This window comes from Mobula hypostoma, chromosome 13, assembly GCF_963921235.1.
Source record: "Mobula hypostoma chromosome 13, sMobHyp1.1, whole genome shotgun sequence".
NCBI lineage: Eukaryota > Metazoa > Chordata > Chondrichthyes > Myliobatiformes > Myliobatidae > Mobula > Mobula hypostoma.
In genome coordinates, this window is record NC_086109.1 from 77,237,792 (window position 1) to 77,261,228 (window position 23,437).

At 41.8% G+C, this 23,437-nt stretch overlaps 1 protein-coding gene across 4 annotated transcripts in view; it reads right to left on the reverse strand.

The window, feature by feature from the left end:
• The window catches only part of tnfaip8l3 (tumor necrosis factor, alpha-induced protein 8-like 3), a 67,531-nt gene that overhangs the window by 26,073 nt on the left and 18,021 nt on the right, over positions 1-23,437 (reverse strand). The window contains exon 2 of one of the 4 annotated variants that reach the window (XM_063065991.1): positions 4,481-4,657. The exons of 2 other annotated variants lie outside the window; for them this stretch is intronic. Coding sequence is in view for 1 of the 2 variants with exons in the window: in XM_063065990.1 (XP_062922060.1) it covers positions 4,416-4,434 (19 nt within the window). In the remaining variant the exon portion in view is untranslated. Of the gene's footprint in view, positions 1-4,415; positions 4,658-23,437 lie in introns of all 4 variants that reach the window. One more of the 4 variants, XM_063065990.1, reaches the window with a different exon arrangement.

Sequence of the window (23,437 nt, forward strand, 5' to 3'; positions counted from 1 at the left end):
GAGGTAACGTGACTTGACTATTGCACAGTTTTCTTTTATTATACAAAGCTAAGAGCGACTCCAATATTTGAAGTTTTTACCTTGACAATATTTCTGCATCCCGACCCCTCTCCCTCCTCCACCAGTTGCCCTCATCTTGTACACGGTTGAATTGTTGAATCTCAGTAATATTACTGATGGATGGTGTGAAGACTGCAGCCGAGACTGCAAATTTAGTCGCCATGGAGACAATAACCAGCCCTGGTTTTTCAAGGCATCAGCGTGGCGATCTTAGCGACATGTCTGGTTATCTGCTGGTGATTCTTTTTTAAACATTCACCATGCGCAGCATGTGCTCTGCACACTGGTCAGGCAGATCACAGGCCAGAAACAAAAATTGTCAAAGCAGCTCCATCCAGACAGATTTATTCCCATTTCTGACAAATAATTATGACCTTTCAGAGTGAAGTTGTCAACTTGTATTAGTTCTGAAGGAGTGTTATGGACCCATGCTGTCTGAGCAGTGACTGCTGCCAATAGGCAAATACTGCAATCAGATCTGCATCCAAAAATGTCTCACCAATCATTCATGAGGTAACTGATGAGTTAATCTGTTTAGGTTGGGGATAAATATTGCCTGGGGAACTGTGGGGACCCCTACTAGCAACACCATTACATCCACCCGTAAAGGCAGATGAGGACTCAATTTAACATCTAATGCATAAAACAGTAGGCCAGAAAGTAGTCTTTGATCATTCACGCTGAATGGGCTTTGATAGATCGCCCACCTGCCGTCTGGCCCTCCTTAATAGTTGGTTTCATGTGTTTCACAAACAAAACGATTTCTGATGTGAGGGAGGGTGCTACTTTGAGTTTTAATTATGAGTTTTAAAATTAATTAATAAAAATATCAAAAAAAATATCAACAGCCTTTCTTTAGAAAAGGCCTTAAGGAAATAAGATAACTAATCAAAGAACTTGGATGGATGTCATGTAATATATTTGTGAAGCATCAATTGAAGATGGACAGGACACATGCCAACTAATCAGGGAATTAATTAAGGTCAAAGTAAGTAAGTAAAGTAAATTTATTGTTACTAACGTATGGCATTTGACACCATATGCTACCCTGAGATTCATTTACTAGTTGAAACAACATCTAACCTGTATCTTAGATGTTCAGAGAGCCAGTATCTGGCATGGTTAAAGATCTTTTTTACACCTGAACTCACTTATAACATTTATGGTCACCTATCCAAATTGTCAACAATTATTAGAAAGTAATTGAAACAAAGTACTGGGAAAGATCAGCATATGTTCAATTTTCATTGCATATTATGCTTGTCTTTTATGTTCTTAGCTAAATGAGATTATGGCCTTCAAGTCTATTATTAGACATCTGTTTTTAATAAAGATTATTTTCTAGGCTTTAATTATAAACTCCTCAAGAAGTATGGTGCTCTTTTGTAACATACTGTATATGTTCACTGCATCTATGCAACCACATTCGATGGTTCTGATTCTGCAATTTCAGCACAAGACATTTTTCAACCACCTTTTGACATATGGCTTGGTGTGGAAACCCCAATGCTCATGAGCAGAAAAGACTACGAAAAAGTGGCAGACACAGCCCTGTCCATCACAGGCAAAGCCCACCCCACACCTACAAGGAGCACTGCCACAAAAAAGCAGCATCATTATCAAGGACCTCCAACATCCAGACAGTGCTCTCTTTTCTCTGCTGCCATCGGGAAGGATGCCCGGGAGCTTTAGATCACATAGCACCAGGTTCTGGAACAGTTATTACCCTTACAATCATAGTGTCATAGAACACTGCAGCACGGAAACAGGCCCTCCGGTCCATCTAGTCTGTGCCGAACCATTAATCTGTCTGATCCCATCGATCTGCACCCAGACCATAGCCCTCCATACCCCTCTCATTCACGTCCCTATTTAAATTTCTCTTAAATGTTGAAATTGGCTCTGCATCCACACTGGTATTGGTAGCTCGTTCCATACTTTTACCAGCCTTTGAGAGATGAAGTTCCCCCTCATGTTCCCCTTAAACATTTCACCTTTCACCCTTAACCCATGACCTCTAGTTGTAGTCTCACCCAACCTCAGTAGAAAAAAAACCTGCTCGCATTTACCCTATGAATGCCTCTCATAATTCTGTTTTCCTCTATCAAATCTCCTCTCAATCTTCTACATTCCAAGGAATAAAGTCCTAACCTACTTAACCTTCCCCATAACTCAGGTCCTCAATCCTGGCATATCCTTGAAAATTTTCTCTGCACTCTTTCAATCTTATTTATATTTGTCCTGTAGATAGATGACCAAAACTCCACACAATACTCCAAATTAGGCCTCGCCAACGTCCCAACAAAGGGTCTGAGGGAACACCTTGTCAGTCCCTGGGGATTTATCCACCCTAATTTGCCTAAAGGCAGCAAACACCTCCTCCTCTGTAATCTGTATAAGGTCCATGACCTCACTGCTGCTTTGTTTCATTTCTATAGACTGTGTCCATCTCCCGAGTAAATACAGATGAAGAAAACTTCATTAAAGATCTCATTCAGCTCCACACATGGATTACCACCCTGATCTTCCAGAGGACCAATTTTGTCCCTTCCTATCCTTTTGCTCTTAATACATCTGTAGAGACCTTAGGATTCTCCTTCACCTTGTCTGTGAGAGCAAACTCGTGTCTTCTATTAGCATCCGCCCTGATTTCTTTCTCAAGTGTTCTCTTTCATTACTTATATTCCTCGAGTACCTCATTTGTTCTTGCCTGCCTATATCCGCACCTGCTACGTTGCTGTTCTTCTCTGTGACTTGTGGCTCATTGGGTGACAACCTTGCCATTTCTTTAGCATTTGACTGCTTTTTATGAGGCCAAGTTGCTAGCCTGACCCTCAACCCAGCATGGATGAAAAGCATGCGAGGAGCTGGCTGGATTTGAACCTGGGAACACTCGCCTCGAAGCCCAGTGTGGATCCTACTACACCACCGGCTGGCTACACCTGCTATGTAACTCCTTCTTCTTCTTAACCAAGGCTTCAATATCTCTTGAAAACCAAGGTTCCATAAACCCGTTATCCTTACCTTTTATTCTGACAGGAACATATAAGCTTTGTACTCTCAAAATTTTACTTTTGAAGGCCTCTCACTTTCCAAGTGCACCTTTGCCAGAAAACAACCTATCCTAATCCCATTTGCCAGATCCTTTCTGATATCATCAGAATTGGACTTTCTCCAATTTAGAACCGAAACCCAAGGACCAGACCCAACTTTTTCCATAATTACCTTGAAACCAATGGCATTATGATGACTAGATGTGAAGTGTTACCCTACACAAACTTTTGTCATTATGCTCTGTCTCATTCCCTAACAGGAGATCTTGTATTGCACTCTCTCTAGTTGTGACTTCTATGTACTGATTAAGGAAACTTTCCTGAACATATTTGGCAAACTCTTTCCCATTCAGCCCTTTTACAGTATGGGAGCCCCAGTCAATATGTGGAAATTTAAAAACACCATCACAACTTTACATTTCTTGCAACAGTCTACAATCTCTATACAAACTTGCTCCTTTAACTCCTGCAGACTGTTGGGTTGTCTATGATATGATCTCACTAACATGGCCATACCTTTCTTATTCTTCTGTTCTACCCATAAAGCCTCACTGGACAAGTTTTGCAGTCTGTCCTGACTGAGCACTGCCTTGGTATTTTCCCTGACTCGTAGTGTCACCCCCCCCCCGCCCGCCCTTAATCCCTCATGTTCTATCACGTCTAAAACAACAGAACCCAAGAACATTCAACTGCCAGTCTTACCCCTCCTGCAGCCAAGTCTCACTAATGGTTATGACATCATAATTCCACGAGCTGATTGATGCCCTGAGCTCATCTGCCCTTCCTACAATACTCCTTGCATTGAAATATATGCAGCTCAGAACGTTAGTCCCACCATGCTTGACTTTCTGATCCTGACCTTGTACGTGGGCTTAACAACACCTTTCTCCACAAGCACTCCATTATTTGTTCAGGTGCTTTGGTTCCCATTCCCCTGTAGCTCTTAGTTTAAGCACCCCCCCCAACCCGTTGCAGCCCTAGCAAACCTTGCTGCTAGGATATTAGTCCTCCTCCAGTTCGGGTACAAATTGTCCCTTCTGTATAGCTCCCACCTTCCCTGGGAGAGAGCCCAATAATCCAAAAATTTGAAGCCTTCCTTCCTGCACTAGCTACTTAGGATACATGATCTTGCTACTTCTGACCTCACTAAAGCATGGCTCAGGTAGCAATCCTGAGACCACAACCCTGGCAGTCCTGTCCTTTAACTCAGCACCTAAATCCTGACCTCATTTTGCAGTACCTCATCACCAATCCTACCTATATCATCGGTACCGATGTGGACTACGGCCTCTGGCTACTCACCTTTCCACTTAAGAATCATCGCTCAACCATCAGGTTCCTGAGCCAGCATAGGTAACTTCACTCACCTCAACTCTGAACTGATTCCAGAACTTATGCACTCATGTTCACGGACTCTACAACTCACGTTCTCAGTGTTATTTATTTACTTGTACAGTTTGTCTTTTTTGCACATTGGTTGTTTGTCAGTCTTTGTCTGTAGATTTTCATGATCCTATTGTATTTCTTTGTTCTACTGAATACACCTGCAAGAAAATGAATCTCAGGGTAATTTATGGTGACACTAAACTTACTTTGATCTTTGAAATTTTGATACTAAGACATAGCTCATCAAACATGTCTCCATTCTATGATCAGCAGAGCTGGTGCTAAATTCTGATTCATACCTTTCGGCATTCATTTTGCACTCAGACTTTCACTGTCACCACTAAACTTTTCAGAGACAAGATATTAAAATTGGGAAAATAATCACCATAAAATAATTCATTGAAAGTGCCGTCACAGGAAGATGGGGTTGTAAAGAAATCTTTTGGCACATTAGCCTTTATAAATCAAAGTACTGGGTACAGGAGATGGGATGTTATGTTGAAGTTGTATAGGACGTTGCTGAAGCTTAATTTGCAGTATTGTGTGTCGTTTTAGTCACCTACTTACAGGAAAGATATAAATAAGGTTGAAAGAGTACAGAGAAAATTTACAAGGATGTTACTAGGTCTGGTTGACTAGATTCAATAGGTTAGGACTTTATTTCTTAGAGCATAGAAGACTGAGAGGAGACTTGATAGAGGTATACTAAATTATGAGGGGTGTAGATAGGGTAAATTAAAGCAGGTTTTTCCCCACTGAGATTGGGTGGGACTACATCAAGTGGTCAAAGGTAAGGGTGAAAGTTAAAAAGTATAAGGGGAATGTAAGGGTTGTGAGAGTGTGGAGCAAGCTTCCTGCATAAGTAGTGCATGCAAGTTTTATTTCAACGTTTAAGCAAAGTTTGGCTAGGTATATGGATGGTAGGGGTATAGAGTGCTATGGTCCTGGTACAGGGTAATTGGTGTAGGCAGTTTAAGTGGTTTTGGTATGAATTAGATGGGCTGAAGGGCCTGTTTCAGTGCTGTACTTTTCTATGACTCTAAAATCAAGCTGTCTTAGGAAAATACAGCAAATAGAAAATCTATTTAACCTATTACATTCGCACTAGCTGTCTTGATGAACTATTATTTGACACCAACACCAGCTTTTTTTTTTAATTTCTCTTGATGAATATAGCCAATTCTTTTTTGACAGTTACTCTTCAATTAGTACTTAATACCCTATCAAGTAGTGATTTCTCAATCCTAATCAATCATTCGTTCTTCGGGCATTGGCTGTTCATTTTACAGTGAAACTTTGAGGTCTTTATGTATTGAATCTTTGAGCAGTAGGAACATTAAGCAAGATGATAAAAAAAAACATATACCACTCTTGTCTTTTCAGCCGAGGATTGTGACCCCATTCATTTGACTGGGCCAGCTATGAGTATATTTAGCCTCTCAGGTCAGTATAACTAGGCTCTGTCCTTGGACGCAGTACTATGTCCAATACAAATAAGAAATCCAGATACACTGACATCCAGCATGATCCTGACTCTTGCATGAGTTTGCAATGTGTTGAAATTGTTGTCAAGGTAAAGTTCTCCAAAATGTATTATTTTGCAATTGCAGTGTTTAGAAATTGGCAAACACTTATAAACCACAACCCTTAAGTCAGAAGGAATAGCAATCTATTATGTTTTCTAACTTTTCACAATATGAAGTGTAACGTCTTAAGTAGGAGTGGGACATCATGAACATTGGCAGATATTCAGTCACTTTACAGACAATGTACAGCATTAGATATTGCGTACTGCCAGAATTGTGACAGGTGAAATGCGCAAATTCTGGAATGGTGTGTATGTAAGTACTGAAGGAAAATAAAGTGGATTGCCAATGAGGCTTCTATAGGAATTAATTGGAAAACATATTATCAGAAGAACAGCTTTCTTTAATTTTGATTGGCATTTTCTAACACTTTTGTTACATCTACCAGTTTTAATTCAAGTAATTTGTCTGGGATTGTGTGACGGTCAATGGAAATACATATTGTACATTTGACATTAATTAGTAGAAAAATGTATTGGTATATTTTACCCTGAAAGGAACATTAGTGTCACTATCAAAATTGATCATATGAACATTGGGGAAAATTGTGTCATTTTTCATTTCTTTTAATTTGTTTTATTTTTGCTTGGAACAAGAAAACACTTGTAGAAGGAGATCTGGGAGAGTAGGTGTATTATAAGCCCTACATGGTAACATTTTAGAAAAGTTTCTTTGAAAGGGTTCATGGATACTTCCATCCATTTTGAGCATGGAATCACTGAATAGTTTATTATGCTTATACTTATAAGCTTCTTCCTTCTTAATTTTAATAGATTTAGAAAAGAGGTGGAATTGAAGAGTGAATGCCAACATATTGACAAGTTATCACTGTCATTCAAGACAGTGAAGTTGGGAGTATTAATAACATGGGAATCATAATCATAAATCCAGTGGTTTAAAGAGGCAGCTCAATGCAGTTAGATATTGACCAAAAAATGGTTGCTTTGCCAGAGATGACCACAACTACAATAAGTCATTGGAGCATGAAATGTTTTGTCACAGGGGATGAACAAGGCAAAAATCATTACATCTTTTAAAGATGCAGAGGGAGACTTAAGGGTTGTACAAAGTAACCAAGGCTGTGAAACAAGTTTGGAATTTCTCTTTATAGGCACATTTTGTGTATGCAGTCATTCCTCATTTCCCACGGGTAGGTGGCAGCGAGTCGCGTTCTTGAAATGCTGCATTCCTTCTGGGGAAGGTACTCCCACAGTATGTTGGCCAAGGAGGTCACAGGATCTTGAACTGGTGATGATGAATGGCCGGATGTACAGTGTGTTGTGGAACTTGGAAGGAAACCTACGACTGACCGAATAATCTGTTCTTGTGAGGTGAACTTCTAGCATTGAAACCTTTGCCACAATTAATTGAATAAAACTTCACTATTTTCAGTGACAATGTATTCAAAGGCCAGTTAAGGATGGCCAAAATAATCTAGCCTAAATTGTGAGTGCTTGCTCATTACTGTAGAATCATTGATCATTTCCCCATTCAAACAGGCCTTTGGTCCATCGAGTCCATGCCGTCTGCACATCTTTGGGATGTGAAAGCAAACCAGAGCGTGCAGAGGAAACACACGCAGTCACAAGATGAACACGCAAACTTAGCAAAGGCAACTCCTGAAGCTAGGCTTGAACTCATATCTCCGCAACTATGAAGCAGAGGCTGTACTAATTACACCACATTTCCATCCTAGAATGGTCTCAAAAGAAAGACAAATAGATGCAGAGGTAGCCTTCAGAACCCCATTGAACTTGTTCTGCCATATAATCATAAGACCATAAGATATAAGAGCAGGATTAGGCCATTCAACTCATTGAGTCTACTCCAGAATTTGATCATGGCTGATCCATTTCCCTCTCAACCCATTCTCCTGCCTTCTCCCTGTAACCTTTCATGCCCTGACTTATCAAAACTCTATCAACCTCTGTCTTAAATACACCCAATGACCTGGCCTACACAGCTGGCTGTGGCAATGAATTCCACAGACTCACCACCCTCTGGCTAAAGAAATTCCTCCTCATCTCCATTATAAATGGACGTCCCTTTACTCTGAGGTTGTGCCCTCTGGTTCTAGAGATAACATCAAGATTAATGCTGACTCTGTTCCTCAGGACTCAGTATCCAAGTATCTAGTGATTCCAACTTCTCATATTATGCAGATGCTGAAAATCCACAGGCCTCTAAACTGCGGAAGAGTAAAGATTTCTCATCTGTTCAAAATGGATGACAATCTTATCCTGAAACCATTTCCTTGATACGTGACTCTAAGCCCCCTGCTAGAGGGGATAGTATTTTAGCAACACAAACAGAAAATACTGGAGGAATTCAGTAGGTCAGACAGCACCTGTGGAGGGAAATAAAGAGATGACATTTCGGGCTGAGAGTCCTGATGAAAGGTCTCGGCCAGCCATAGACGCTGCCTGGACTGCTGATTTTCTCCAGTATTTTCTGTGCATTGCTTGAGATTGCCAGCATCTGCAGAATCTCATATGTCTCTGGTATCTCAGCAATTGCCCTGTCTATCCATCTTAGAACCTTTTATATCTTAATGTGATTACCTAAACTCCTGTCAGTTTGGGCAGATTGAGAGTATTCATCAGTGAAAAGCAGGTTTAGTCTTGGAAGAAGTTCAGAGAAAAGCAAAAAACTGCACTGCATTTGGAATAGTTGCCATTGCTGGGCCTTTCAACAATATCGAGCCCCAAATTTGGCTAAGTAGTTGAGACTTTTATGCATACCAACTAAATTTGTATTTGGAAATTCCTCATCAATTACATACATACAAAGCTATTTTTGAACGTGGCACCCGTTGATTGGTTTTAATGACTATATGTATATATACTCTGCTCCTTTCAATTAAAGACCATTTTTATGACTAATTTAAGTTGATCAGTGTCGAGTCATGTTTATATTCAACCTAATTGAAAGAGTCGCAGTAAAGAAACCAGACAGTACATGAATTTCTCCAAGAGCTGGTTAGTATGAATCACAATTTGAAACGAACACATTAGAAACAAAAATTTTAATAAGGGCAAAGTCTCCCCGGCATAATTAAAATGAGTGGGCAGAAAAGTCAGATAGGGAGCAATTGTTCCACTTACCATCACCCTGATACTGATGATAATAACATGCAGTATATACACTGGATGAGACTGGAGGAAATGGGGCAATCTTGTGGAAGTTGTTTCCACTTTTGATCTTTACAGGTAGTAATGTGATCTTACTGGAGAAAGGTTTTCAATTTCTGTTGATTGAAAAGGAATGACGTCTTCTAGCAGCTCTTTTCAGTCACTGACTCGACTCAGAGACGCCTGAGAATTGAGCACACTTTATGCCCTCAGCCTCAGTTGATGTGGGGATACATTATAGCTTTCGCATATTGGAAGCAATTTTGACTGGTCAAGTGAACAGAGCAAAGAAAGAAACTACGTCTCCCATTTGAATATAATTCTCAGTATAGAATTGTCATAATTCCATGGTGACATTTACATCTAACCAACCGGACAATGCCTCAAAAAGGAAATCAGAAAATATTGTTAATGCTAGAAATCAGAAATAAATATAGAAAAATCATTTCCCATGGAGCCCTTACCTTCTGGAACAGAACAAGAGTAGGTTCCTCCTAGTCCTCACCTTCTACCCCACTAGTTTCTGCACTTTTAGAGCCATAGAAACAAGCCCTTAATCTGCCTTGTCCCATTGACCTGCAACTGGATTGTAGCCCTCCATACCCCTCCCATCAATGTGGCTATCCAAATTTCTCTTAACAGTTGATACCAAACCCACATGCATCACTTTTGCTGGCAGCTCATTCCACACTCTCACCTTCATCTGAGTGAAGAAGATTTCCCTCATATTCCCCTTAAAATTTTCACCTTTCACCCTTAACCCATGACCTCTAATTCTAGCTCATCCAACCTCAGTGGCAAAAGCCAGCTAGCACTTACCCTATCTCTATTCCTCATAGTTTTGCCTCTATCAAATCTCCCCTCATTCTCATATGCTCTGGGGAATTAAGTTCTAACCTATTCAACTTTTCCCTGTAATTCAAGTGTTAAGACCCAGCAACATCCTTGTAAGTTTTCTGAACAGATTATTCTCCATAATTTCCGCCCTTTACAAAGAGGATTCCACCACCCACGTCTTCCCTCCTCTCCTTCCAGCATTTTGTATGATTTGTTCTTTTAGTGACTCCCTGGTCCAACTCTTTTGTTCCCGCCAACCAACCCCCTCCTTATTACCACAGACGATGCCACACTTGTCCATTCAACTCTTCCCTTCCCACCACCTAGGGCCCCAAGCAGTCCTTCAGCGTGAAGCAGCGATTCACTTTCATTTCTTCCATTCTAGTCTACTGCAGACGGTGTTCCACGTGGTCTCTTCAACACTGAAGAAAGCAAGCACAGATCGGGTGCCTGCTTTGCAGAACACCTGCGTTCAGTCCACACCCTGAGCTCCCTGTTGCCTGCCACCTTCATCCTCCATGCCACTCCCACTCTGACTTGTAGGTCTGTGACCTCTCTGGCTGTTACAATGAGGCCCAATGAAGGCTTCAAGAACAGCATTTCATCATCTTTCTGGGCACATCACAGGTCTCTGGATTCTATATTTTCTGGTCACTTGATTTCTCCATCTGCTTAGTTGTCTATCTGTGAAATTGGCTCTTTTCACCAGTTTTGTAGTTACAGAACATCACAGCATTGAAACAGGCCTTTTGGCTCATCGAGTCTGTGCTGGCCTAGTCCCATCTACCTGCACACTGATATAACTCATCACATCCCTCCTATCCATGTATGTATCTAAACTCCTTTTAAATGTTACAATCTACCATTTCCATACTTACACCACTGGCTGAGTGAAGAAGTTCCACTTCAGATTTCTTTTAAATATTTCACCTTTCACTCTGAATCTATGACTGCCAGTTCTAACCTCACCCAGCCTGAGGGGAATAGGTCTGCAAGCATTCACCCTCTCTACATCCCTCATAGTTTTGAATACCTCAGCAAAATGTCCCCTCACTCTCCTGGGCACTAGTGAATGAAGTCCTCAACTATTCAACCTTTCTCTATAGCTCAGGTCCTCAAGTACTGGCAACATCTTTGTAATTTTTCTCTGCACTAATTCAAGCTTATTGATGTCTTTCCTCTAAGTAGGTGACTAGAAATGTGCATAGTTTTTTCTCCTTTTTTTTCTTTATTTTTCTCTGAAAGTGGGTAGCAACCTCTCCTCCAATGTCCAAAAAACAAAAGAGCTGATTGTGGATTACAGGAGGAATGGAGAGCAATTAACATCAACGGGTCTGCATTTGAGCGGGTGTGTAGCTTCAAGTTCCTCGGTATACACATCACCGAAGATTTCATCCAGACTGTACACACTGGCTTTGTGGCAAAAAAAGCACCATAGCATCTCTTCCACTTCAGGCAGCTGAAGAAGTTCGACGTGGGCCCCCACATCATCAAGACCTTCTACAGGGGCACCACTGACTGGCTGTATCACCACCTGGTACTGGAACTGCTCCAGCTTTGATCGCTGGGCACTGCAGAGAGTGGTACGGACAGCCCCAGCGCATCTGTGGATGTGAACTTCCTCCACTGAGGACATTTATAGCAGCAGGTGCAGAAAGGAGGCCCGGAAAATCATCAGGGACACCAGTCATCCCAACCATAAACTGTTTCAGCTGCTTCCATCTGGCAAACGCTACCACAGCATTAAAGCCAGGATCAACAGGCTATGGGACAGCTTCTTTCTACAAGCCATTAGACTTATAAATTCACACGTCTGTACATTGCGACGGAGTCATAAGGCAAAGATTTTTACTCCCTCACATTGTGGGATGGATGTAAGATTCCAGTAAGTTATAATTCTAATATGCCCAGTAATCTAGTCTGCCGGGCATGTCTTCTAGCTCTGTGTTTCGCTAGTCCTGCATTCTTCCCTCTATGTCCTCACTCTCAAACTTATTGATCATGTAAGATTGTTTACAGTTTATCCCCATGGTTGTCCCGTTTTACCCAATCAGAGATATTCCCTTTCCCCCACACTCCCTGCAGCTTAACAAGTTTAATCTCCTTCTCAGTTCTGAACGGTCTTTGATCTGAAACATTAACTTTGTTTCCCTCACCAAACAGTGATTATTATGACCTGGGCATAATTAGCTGTGACCTAACTCATCTATTTCTAAGATTATATGTCAGAGACGCGCATTTTCTTGACCAGTGAACAGACATTTTGTTATTCAGAGATGGAGTCCCTGTGCCTCATAGAATGCATTCAATGAAGCAGAGCTTAGGAGGGTTAATGGCGCCTAACGGCAACTCCTTTGCTTGCATTCTTGGAAACTGCTCTATTTCCATCTTTAATATCTCTACTTTTCCCTTTCAGGGTTCTTTTGAAGACCCTGACCTGGAGTTACACGCTGACTTCGGTTCTTTGCGGGAATGGGACCCACTCTCGGGGTTCCATAACTGGCCGTTGATCGGCACGCCAAAGGGTCGGCCTAAGAGTCCGGCTCGAATTCGGAACCCGTGGATCTCGGGGGTCTGGAGATGGGCGGAGGGTCAGTGTCATGACAGGAGACCTGTGTGCCGTCGGGGGAGTCGGGATATCTGCTGTGTGCCTGGCGACCCAGGATCTCTGCGATCTTCAGGCACAGAGCTCGAAAAAAGCCACGTAACGGACTTTTAACATCATACACCAGCAAGTTGTTTGTTATATCTCCCCGCTCGCCGGGAAAATGGAGATATCTCTTTCTCTCTTATTAGGGAGAGAGAGAACCTGTGGTATGTTGAATACCGGGTGAAACGCGAAGTCTTTGGGGTAACTGCAAGTCTGTGTCTTTGCTGTTGCTTTGCTTGCGCCTGAGTGCTCGGTGGCGGTGCTGATGCTTTTTTTTTGCTGGTGGGGGGAAGGGGGATTGTTGCTCGCTGCTGTTCACGTGCGGGAGGGAGGAGCTGGGGGGAAAACTGTTGTTCGTTCTTTGGGGCACTCCTCTGTTTTCATGGATGGTTGCGAAGAAAAAGCATTTCAGGATGTATATTGTATACATTTCTCTGACACTAAATTGGACCTTTGAATCCCTCTGAAGGTCATTTGTACTCTCTGGCCTGGAGCCTTTACATAGCTTGCCCATCTGGAGCTTACAGGTCAGTTTTCGGATATATCTCCATCTGTATCACATTTGGCACTGCTGAAACAGCAACTACGGCCCGGTGACTCTGTTATCTTTAAGAGCACACTTCAGAGAGCAGTTTATTTTTGATCATTTGTACTTCTGCCAGATCTGACTTGCTTGATGGGAGACGGACATTGGTTTATTGGCACATTGTCAATGTTCCAACTACCATAGAAATATTATTTGAAAATATTCTCCAAAGCTACAGAGAGGTGCATCAGCTGGTGACATCAGACTCTGGGAGGAGACATGCACCAAGGCTTTGGTTTTCAGATCAGTGGGTCCTTGGTTGAAAAGAATGGAAACGGGAGAGATATGCTATCAATATGGCCAGCACCAAACTCTGTACTTCACAGCCACCGGATGATAAGACAGTGGGAACAGATACATTTGAAGGTTGAAGCTAGAACTTTACCTTGAAGACTTAGATGCCATGGCAGAAAGGGTTTAATTACTCAAGATCAAATGACAAGTGCAGTAGTCTTAACTGTGGTTCCAGGTACCAGTCAGCAATCAGGACATATACCTTACATGTATATCCTTCTTCCCGTCCTCACACACCTAGCAAAGTGCTAACTCTACTCCTGCAGTTTATATCTTCCATCTTTTCCCGTGGAAGCCACCTCATCCGCTCAAATCACAACACTGATTGACATATACAGTATCTCAACGACTGGAAGGAGAAGAAAATAAATTGGGCCGTATAGTCTAAACTGATAATTATGATCAAAATACTTATTTATTTAATTAATTTAAATATACAGCACATACAGGCCCTTCCAACCCAATGAGCCTGCGCTGCCCAATTATACCCATGTGTCCAACTTGGGATGTGGGAGGAAATCAGAGCACTTGGGGCAACTCAACGCAGTCACAGGATGAACATACAACCCCCTTACACACTGCGGCGTGAATCAAACTCAGGTCTCTGGTGCTAAAAAGCGATGCGCTAACTTCTATTCTACCATACCGCCCTATATTGTTTTTAATATAATTTTCAGAGTTAAATTTAATCTCAGTTTGGTAGAGCCATATGATATGATTTTCTTGAAACTTGGTGGGGTGTACTTTCATTACCATGACTTGCTGCATTTTTTTTTAGCTTATGAGGACACGCAGTCCTCTTTTATTGTCATTTAGTAATGCATGCATTAAGAAACGATACAATATTTCCTCCAGTGTGGTATTACAAAACACAGGGCAGACCAAGATTGAAAAAAACTAACAAAACCATATAATTATAACATGTAACACACATCAAAGTTGCTGGTGAATGCAGCAGGCCAGGCAGCATTGGCCTGCTGCCTGGCCTGCTGCGTTCACCAGCAACTTTGATGTGTGTTGCTTGAATTTCCAGCATCTGCAGAATTCCTCGTGTTTGCGTAATTATAACATGTAGTTACAACAGTGCAACAATACCATAACTTGATGAAGAAGTCCATGAGTTCAAAGTTCAAAGTCTTTCAAATGTCCCACATCTCATGCAGATGGAAGAAGGAAAAAAAACTCTCCCTGCCATACCCGACCACGGTCCGACTCTGAGTCATCCGAAAACTTTGAGCTCTGATCAGCTCTCCGACACCAAGTACTGAACGCCATCTCTATCCGAGCGATTCGACCTCCATCTCGGTCGCCAACAGCAGGCAAAGCTGGGAACTTTGAGGCCTTCCCTCCGAAAGATTCCCGACCTCGCAGTAACGACAGCAGCGAACGAGCATTTCACAAATTTTTCCAGGTGTTCCTCTGTGCTTTCATGTCCGTCTCCATCATTTGAAAGAATCATTTTTATTTTATCAGAAAGTTGACTAGAAAGTTCATCAGAGGCCTTAATATGTTCTTGAAAGTAGGCGCATCTTTGTATGTTGTTTCTAAGCTCTCTTGTCTTGTTTCATGAAAATCTGGTCTGGTGACTATCTTGCAATTATGTGAGAGGGTGAGGGTCTCCATTGGTCAGAGCTGACTAGGGGTACAGTGTCCTAGCTGTGTAGATACACAAGCCTGGGCAGCATGATATGGCGAGCAAGCTGTTGCCTGTGTAGTAAGCTCCCCCTCTCCACGCATCTGATGAACGCAAAGGAACGGCAGAGACTGATACAGTTTGGCACCGATATGGTTCTGCTGGGCTTAGTAGCTAAGCGACATGTGACGGTCAGGAGCAGACTTATGTAAATTTTGTTAATTATCCACTGGGTTAGAACTAGAATCTTACTTTCAATTGAACTGCATAGTGCAGCTGTTTTCTTCCATACTTCCTTAAGCGCAATAGTTTTTCAATTAAACTCCACAGCAGATCTCCTTAAAAACGAACAAAAGTGATCGATGATTGATACATCTGGGCAATGATTAGGACAACCAGCAAAACTGAAGCGTATCTCTAATCTGTCTGTAATGGTGTAAAACTGAAGACAAGGAAAATCAAAGACATCTGTATGAAAAGTTCCTCTATAACAATCCTCCTCATCATTGGAAATCTTAGTGTTGTGAAAACAAAGAGACAGGGAAGGAAATTCAGGCTGGAAACACAAGACTTAGAACATAGACATCCACAGCACATTACAGGCCCTTCGGCCCACAATGTTGTGTTGAGCTTGTAACCTACTCTAGAAACTGCCTAGAATTTCCCTACCACATAGCCCTCTATTTTTCTAAGCTCCATGTACCTATCTAAGAGTCTCTTAAAAGACCCTATTGTATCCGCCTCCAGCACCGTTGCCAGCAGTACAATTCTAAGCACCCACCTCTCTCTGTGTGAAAAAATTTACCTCTGACATTCCCCTTGTACCTACTTCCAAGCACCTTAAAACTATGCCCCCTCATGTTAGTCACTTCAACCCTGGGAAAAAGCCTCTGGCTATCCACACGATCAATGCCTCTCATCCTCTTATATGCCTCTATCAGGTCACCTCTCATCTTCTGTCTCTCCAAGGAGAAAGGGCCAAGTTCACTCAACCTATTTTCCAATCCAGGCAACATCCTTGTAAGTCTCCTCTGCACTTTCTCTATAGTATCCACATCCTTCCCATTGTGAGGTGACCAGAACCGAACACAGTATTCCAAGTGAGATCTAATTAAGGTCTTATATATCTTTAACATTACGTCACGGCTCTTGAACTCAAGGGTGATGAGCAGGTAAGGAATTCAGCCCCTCAGGGATGGGGGGGGAGAGGGGGCACCATTGGGAGGTGATAGACAGGTGAGAAGAGAAGGGATAGGCGAGTCAGAATGGGTAAAGGAAAGGGAGGGAAGTGGGAGGGGGGAGAAATTACCGAGAGTTGGAGAAATTGATGTTCATGCCAACAATTTAGAGGCTACCCAGAAGGAATGTGAGGAATACCAGTTAAGTTCCTAACCTAACAGGGGAAATGATTATTGAGAAAATTTGGCTCAAACTACCAATGAAGAAATTTGAGATTCCGAGAAGTGGAGTATGCATGAATTGCCATTTTCAGGACCTCCCTAGCTTAGGGAAGCTTGGCTTATCCACAGCCTGTACATCCAAAGAACATCTGGGAGACCAACAGGATGGATTTGCCAGCTGCTGCTGTGGCTAGTTTATAAACTGTGTCCATGATTACAATTAGGTTTTCATTCAAGTTTTGAGTTGCCTTATCATACCTCCTCAAGTGGCTGATGGATACCATTCTCATGTTGAGGCGCAGATTATTGAAAGACTCAAATAAGAATCCCAATATATGCTACGAATAAGAATATCAGATTAGCACTGTAGAATATTGTAGCTGGCTTTGTCACAAGTTTAGTTCCAGTAAAAAAGGTCCGTCATTAAAATTGAGGAAACTAGATTCTTGACTTTCTCATTGGGAGACCACAATAACATCTCCTTCTCACTGACAATCAACACAAGCACATCTCAAGGATGCGTACGTAGCCCACTGCTCTACTCTGTACAGTGTGGCTGGTCACAGCTCAAATGCCACCTACAGATTCACCAATGACACAACTGCTGTTGGCTGAAACTCAGAAGGTAATGAAGAGGTGTACAAGCATGAGAAAGATCAGATTGAGTGGTGTTGCAACAATAGCCTCACACTCAATGTCAGTAAGACCACGGAATTGATTGTGGACTTTGGAAGGGGAAGTTGAGGGAACACACATCAGTCCTCATCGAGGTGTAACCAGCGGTAGGGGTGAGGACTTTTCCAATTCCTGAGTGTCAACATCTCGGAGGATCTACCCTGTGCCTAACATTGATGCAATTACAAAGAAGGCATACCAGTGGCTATACTTCATCAGGAGTTTCAGGAGATTTGGTATGACACCAAAGGCTCTAGCAAGTTTCTACAGATGTACTGTGAGAGCAGTCTGACTGGTTGCATCACTGTCTGGTATGGAGGGGCCACCGCACGGGATCAAGGAAAAGGAAGACTGTAGAGGGTTGAAGACTCAGCCGGTTTCATCATGGACATTAGCCTCCCCACCGTCGATGATATCATTAAAAGACAATGCCTTAAGAAGGTGGCATCCATCTTGAATCCATCACCATCCAGGACATGCCTCTTCTCATCACTGCTATCACGGGAGAAGTACAGGAGCCAGAAAGCACACACTGAACATTTTGGGAACAGCCTCTTCCCCTCTGCTGTCAGATTTCTGAAGTCCATGAAAACTACCTTATGATTTTGTTCCCTTTTTGCACTATTTATAAGTTATTTTATGCCCTGCACTATCTTGCTGCCATAAAACGACAAATTTCATGACATTATCAGTGATAATAAACCTGATTCTGATTACTGATTTGGGAACCTTCATCAGTTGATATCTTTCAGTAACATTTTGCTTTGCCTGCAACAATTATACACAAGCTGCTTGCAGCTGGCTCGTTAATTAATTATTAATTATGGGCTTTTGTTACTGGAACCTGTGTACAGAGATGGAAGCCAACTTGGTGAGTGGCACACAGTGAATAAGTGGTACAAATCTGGGGAACAGCATCTTAGCTCTTTTGTTCCACTCTTCCTAAGCCAGATCATTAAACTAATTTTCCCTCTTACATTTCGGAGCAGTTTTGACAATATTTACAGAACTGTGCAAAAGTCCTTTGCTTCAGTATTCACAAGTGAAAAGGACCTTGATCAGAGTGAGGTCAAAATAGAACAGGCCTGTGTGCTGGACAGTGTGGAGATTAAGGAAGAAGGATTGTTGGATCTTCTTAAAAACATCAAGATTGATAAGTCCACAGGGCCGGACGTGATATACCCCAGGTTGCTGTGGGAAGTGAGAAAAGAGATCACTGGAGTAGTAGCTATGATCTTTGAATCCTCTTTTGCTGCAGGGGAGGTGCCGGAGGATTGGAGAATGGCAAATGTAGTTCCCTTGTTAAAAAAGGTAATAGGGAGAATCCTGGGAACTATAAACTGGTGATCCTTACGTCGGTGATCTGCAAACTATTGGAAAGGATTCTTAAGGATAGGATCTACGAGCATTTGGAGAAGTACAGTCTACTCAAGGATAGTCAACATGGCTTTGTGAAGGGAAGGTTGTGCCTCACGAGCCTAATAGAGTTTTTTGAAGAAGTAACAAAAGAAATTGATGAGGATAGGGCGGTAGATGTGGTCTACATAGATTTTAGCAAGGCATTTGACAAGGTCCCTCACGAGAGACTCATCCAGAAAGTCATGAGGCATGGGATCAGTGGAACCTTGGCTGTTTGGATAAAAAATTGGCTTACAGGAAGAAAGCAGAGGGTAGTAGTGGATGGAAAGTATTCTGCCTGGAGGTTGGTGACTAGTGGAGTGCCGCAAGGATCTGTCCTGGGACTCCTGCTCTTTGTGATTTTTATAAATGACCTGGATGAAGAGGCGGAAGGATGGGTGAGTAAGTTTGCAGATGACACGAAGATCGGAGGAGTTGTGGATGGAGTTGTAGGTTGTCGAAGGTTACAAGAGGATATAGACAGGATGCAGAGTTGGGCAGAGAAGTGGCAGATGGAGTTTAATCTGGATAAGTGTGAGGTGATGCATTTTGGAAGGACAAACCAGAAGCCTGAGTACCGGGTTAATGGTTAGTTACTTAAGAGTGTGGATGAACAGAGGGCCCTTGGGGTTCAAATCCATACATCCCTCAAGGTCGCTGCACAGGTTGATAGGATAGTTAAGAAGGCCTATGGGATGCTAGGCTTCATTAATAGGGGGATTGAGTTCAAGAGTAGAGAGGTCATGTTGCAACTCTACAAATCTCTGGTGAGACCACACTTAGAGTATTGTGTTCAGTTCTGGTCACCTCATTATAGGAGGGATGTGGGAGCTATGGAGAGGGTGCAGATGTTGCCTGGATTGGAAAACAAGTCTTATGAGACAAGGTTAGCAGAGCTGGGACTTTTCTCTTTGGAGCGTAGAAGAATGAGAGGGGACTTGATAGAAGTCTACAAGATTATGAGAGGCATAGATAGGGTGGATAGTCAGTACCTGTTTCCCAGGGCACGAATAGCAAACACCAGAGGGCATATGTACAAAGTTAAGGGAGGGAGGTTTAGGGGAGACATCAGGGGTAACTTTTTTACACAAAGGATTGTGGGTGCCTGGAATAACTTGCCAGGGATGGTGGTGGAGGCTAAAACAATAGGGGTATTTAAGAGCCTCTTGGACAGGCACGTGGATGAAAGAAAAATAGAGGGTTATGGGATAGTGTGGGTTTAGTACTTTTTTTAAAGGAATATATGGGTCAGCACAACATCGAGCGCCGAAGGGCCTGTACTGTGCTGTAGTATTCTAGTGTCTAGTGTCACATATACTGTATATTTGCAAGATACATAGCTAGAGTACATAAGACTTTTGCACAGTACTGTATATTATGTTTTCTCAGTTACTAAATAACACTTAATACTACTGAGCTAATACCAAGCTAAGTAGTCTTATTTCTCGCAAACACGAGGAATTCTGCAGATGCTGGAAATTCAAGCAACACACATCAAAGTTGCTGGTGAACGCAGCAGGCCAGGCAGCATCTCTAGGAAGAGGTACAGTCGACGTTTCGGGCTGAGACCCTTTGTCAGGACTAACTGAAGGCTCTTATTTCTGTTTCCCAATCATCCTCCTATTTTAACCAACACACAGTACTGTGCAAAAATCTTGGGCACCCTACTATATATACACCTTGCTGTATATTGGTTAAAAAAGGAAGGTGGCATTGCATTTTTCTGAGTCCAGAGCAGTATTTTTATGTTTCTTTAAGGCCAGCAATAACCAAATTACTGCAATAAACTTTAATATCTGTTAATTTGTTTCTGTCATTCAGAATTATATCTTGGTAAATAATCATAAATAGAGGAACTTTGTTTCAGTTCAATCTAAAATAACTTTGGTGATTTTAGGAAAATAGCCTTCTTTTTAATGAAAAAGAAGAGAATACTTCGTCATCCACACACTAATAATCTGCAATTAATGATCTATTGCTGTTGTTAAGCCTTATATGCAGGTTTGTCACCTTTGTTATCAGTGATCTTCTAACCAGCCTCCAAAATACAATTGTTGATAAATTCCAACACACCTCCCAGCTCAAGATGCTGCTCACCTTGCCCTATTGAACTTTGTATATCAGTACATCAAAGGTACACAGTAACCAAAGCTGACTATGTTATCCTTTCAGCCCGATTCTCTCTTATAACTCTTAATAATATTGACTAACAAATGCAACTTTAAAATCAGCAATTGATTGAGAATCAATTATCACCTGCAGAAGAGGGTTCCAAATCAGTTGGTGTATAAACTGCGTCCTAATTCCACCTCTGAATGGCCTAGCCCCAGAATGGCTTAGACCCAGGCTGACCAACCAATGGAAAATGAAACTGAAATTACTTTTTAATTTTCAGGCAACATAGCCATAGGCCACCCTCAGGGTGGAGGAGCAACACCTTATATTCCATCTGGGTAGCCTCCATTCTGATGGCATGAATATCAATTTCTCCATCTGGTAAAAAAAAATTCCTCCCCCTCCCTTCTTCCTGTATTCCCCACTTTGGCCTTTTACCTCTTCTCACTTGCCGATCACTTCCCCCAGATCCCTTCCTCCTTCCCTTTTTCGTATGGTCCATTCTCCTCTCATATTAGATTCCTTCTTCTCCAGTCCTTTACCTTCCCCACCCACTTGGTTTCATCTATCACCTTCTATCTGTCCTCCTTCCCCTCCTGCCTCTGTTCTATTCCAGTGTCTTCCTCTCTCCCTTCCTTCCTAGTCCTGAAGAAGGATCTTAGCCTGGAGTATCGACTGTCTGTTCATTTCCATAGATACTGCTTGACCTGCTGAGTTCCTCCAGCATTTTGTGTGTGTTGCTTTGGACTTCCAGCATCTACAGATTTTCTTGCGTTTATAACTTACGTGATATCTCCCCTAAATTTAACACTTAGTGCCAAGGTATCATATTGATGCATCTATGCTGCACTCCTTCCAAGGGGAAAATTTCATTATTACTCAACTTCATTGTCCTTATTTTCATTTGTTTTCATTTCACTATCTTCCATCTTGGCTTTGTCTCTCTGCTTTACAGATCCGGTCAATTGCCAATTCCTTGTAGCCTTTATGGCAATAGTAGCAAAGGATTCCATGTGCAATACTCCTACATCAGCTCTTCCAAGGCAATTTTGCATTCTCTTACTACGGCTTTTCAACTTGAGAAGTCTTGAGTTTTATTAGGCCTTTGAGGAGGTTTGGTATGTCGCCAAAGACACTTGCAAATTTCTACAGGTGTACAGTGGAGAACATTCTAACTGGCTGTGGCACCGTCTGGTATGTGGTCCCACTGCACAGGATCAAAATAAACTACAGAAAGTTCAGTCAGCTCCATCGTGAGCACTAACCTTGACAGCATCCAGGACATCTTTAGGGAGTGATGCCTCAAAAAGGTGGCGTCGATCATTAAGGACCCTCACTACACTGGACATGTGCTCTTCTCATTGCTACCATCAGGGAAAGGTACAGGAGCCTGAAGGAACACACTCAGTGACTCAGGAACATCTTCTTCCCCTCTGCCATCTGATTTCTGACTGGCATTGAACCCAGGAACACTACCTCACTATTTTTTGTTTTCTCTTTTTGCACTACTTACTAAATATAACTAACTTAACTTATTAAATATATTTATACTTCTGTATGTTTATTATTATGTGGTGCAATGTACTGTTGCCTCATAACAACAAATTTCATGACATATGCCAATGATATCAAACCTGATTCTGATTCTGAATAAAGCATCACATTAAAAACAGTCTTACCTCTCATGGTTGTGGAGAGAAATTACCCTTTTTTAAAAACTTTAACTGAGAATCTCATTCTCTTATTTTCACGAGTCTTTGTTTAGTCATTCTACACTGTCAAACTCAATAATTTCTAATTCACTTCACTGAAGTCAACAACATTTAAATTAAAAGCTTTCATATAAAATAAAGACAAAATATCTAACAGTTTGCTATATTGTCTCTTGGCCAGAATTTAAAATTTCCTTGCAGCTATTTTTCTTCATCAATTAATGAAGCTCTATTCAAATGGAGATAGCCCCCGACCAGAGAATCTGGTTTGATTAATTCTTTCTTTAGTGCTTCAGTCAAATTACATCGACCATTTGTTCCCAGTTAAAATCCTAAAGGTTGAGCTTTTGCCAAACCTCTCAAACATTTGGACAACTTTGGAACCCCAGAGTCTCACTTATTCCTTTTAAAGTCATACAAACATTTAGGTGAATAAATGGAGAGAGAAGGGGAGTGTGGCTAAAAAACAATGAGTGTAGCACAAAGTGGGTCAAAGCCAAGATAAATCAAGGAATTACTTGGATCATTGGTATTCTTTTACCGTGTCCCAATGGTGTGAATTTAGTTTGTCTCAACTCGGAAGGAGAAGTGATGACAAAGGCTTTCAGTTTCTTAATAATCTTCCTTCAAATAGTAATTCTTTTTAATGAAATATTCAATGAATGTCAGTAAACTATTTAAGATTAGTATCCAATCATGAGGGACGGACTGCGGGGGGGGGGGGCATAAATACCAATGGTCTAGACATACCCAGGCATCATCCCTGAGAAAGATGGCAGAGTTTTCATCGAAACGTTGGTTATGATTGATACCTGTACCCGGCTATAAACCCGAGAAGTGTTTATTCATCATGTACGCTGGGACAGCACGAGATCCTTTTTCCTCATCTAATTGTTATAAGTATTGGACAATAATCAGGAC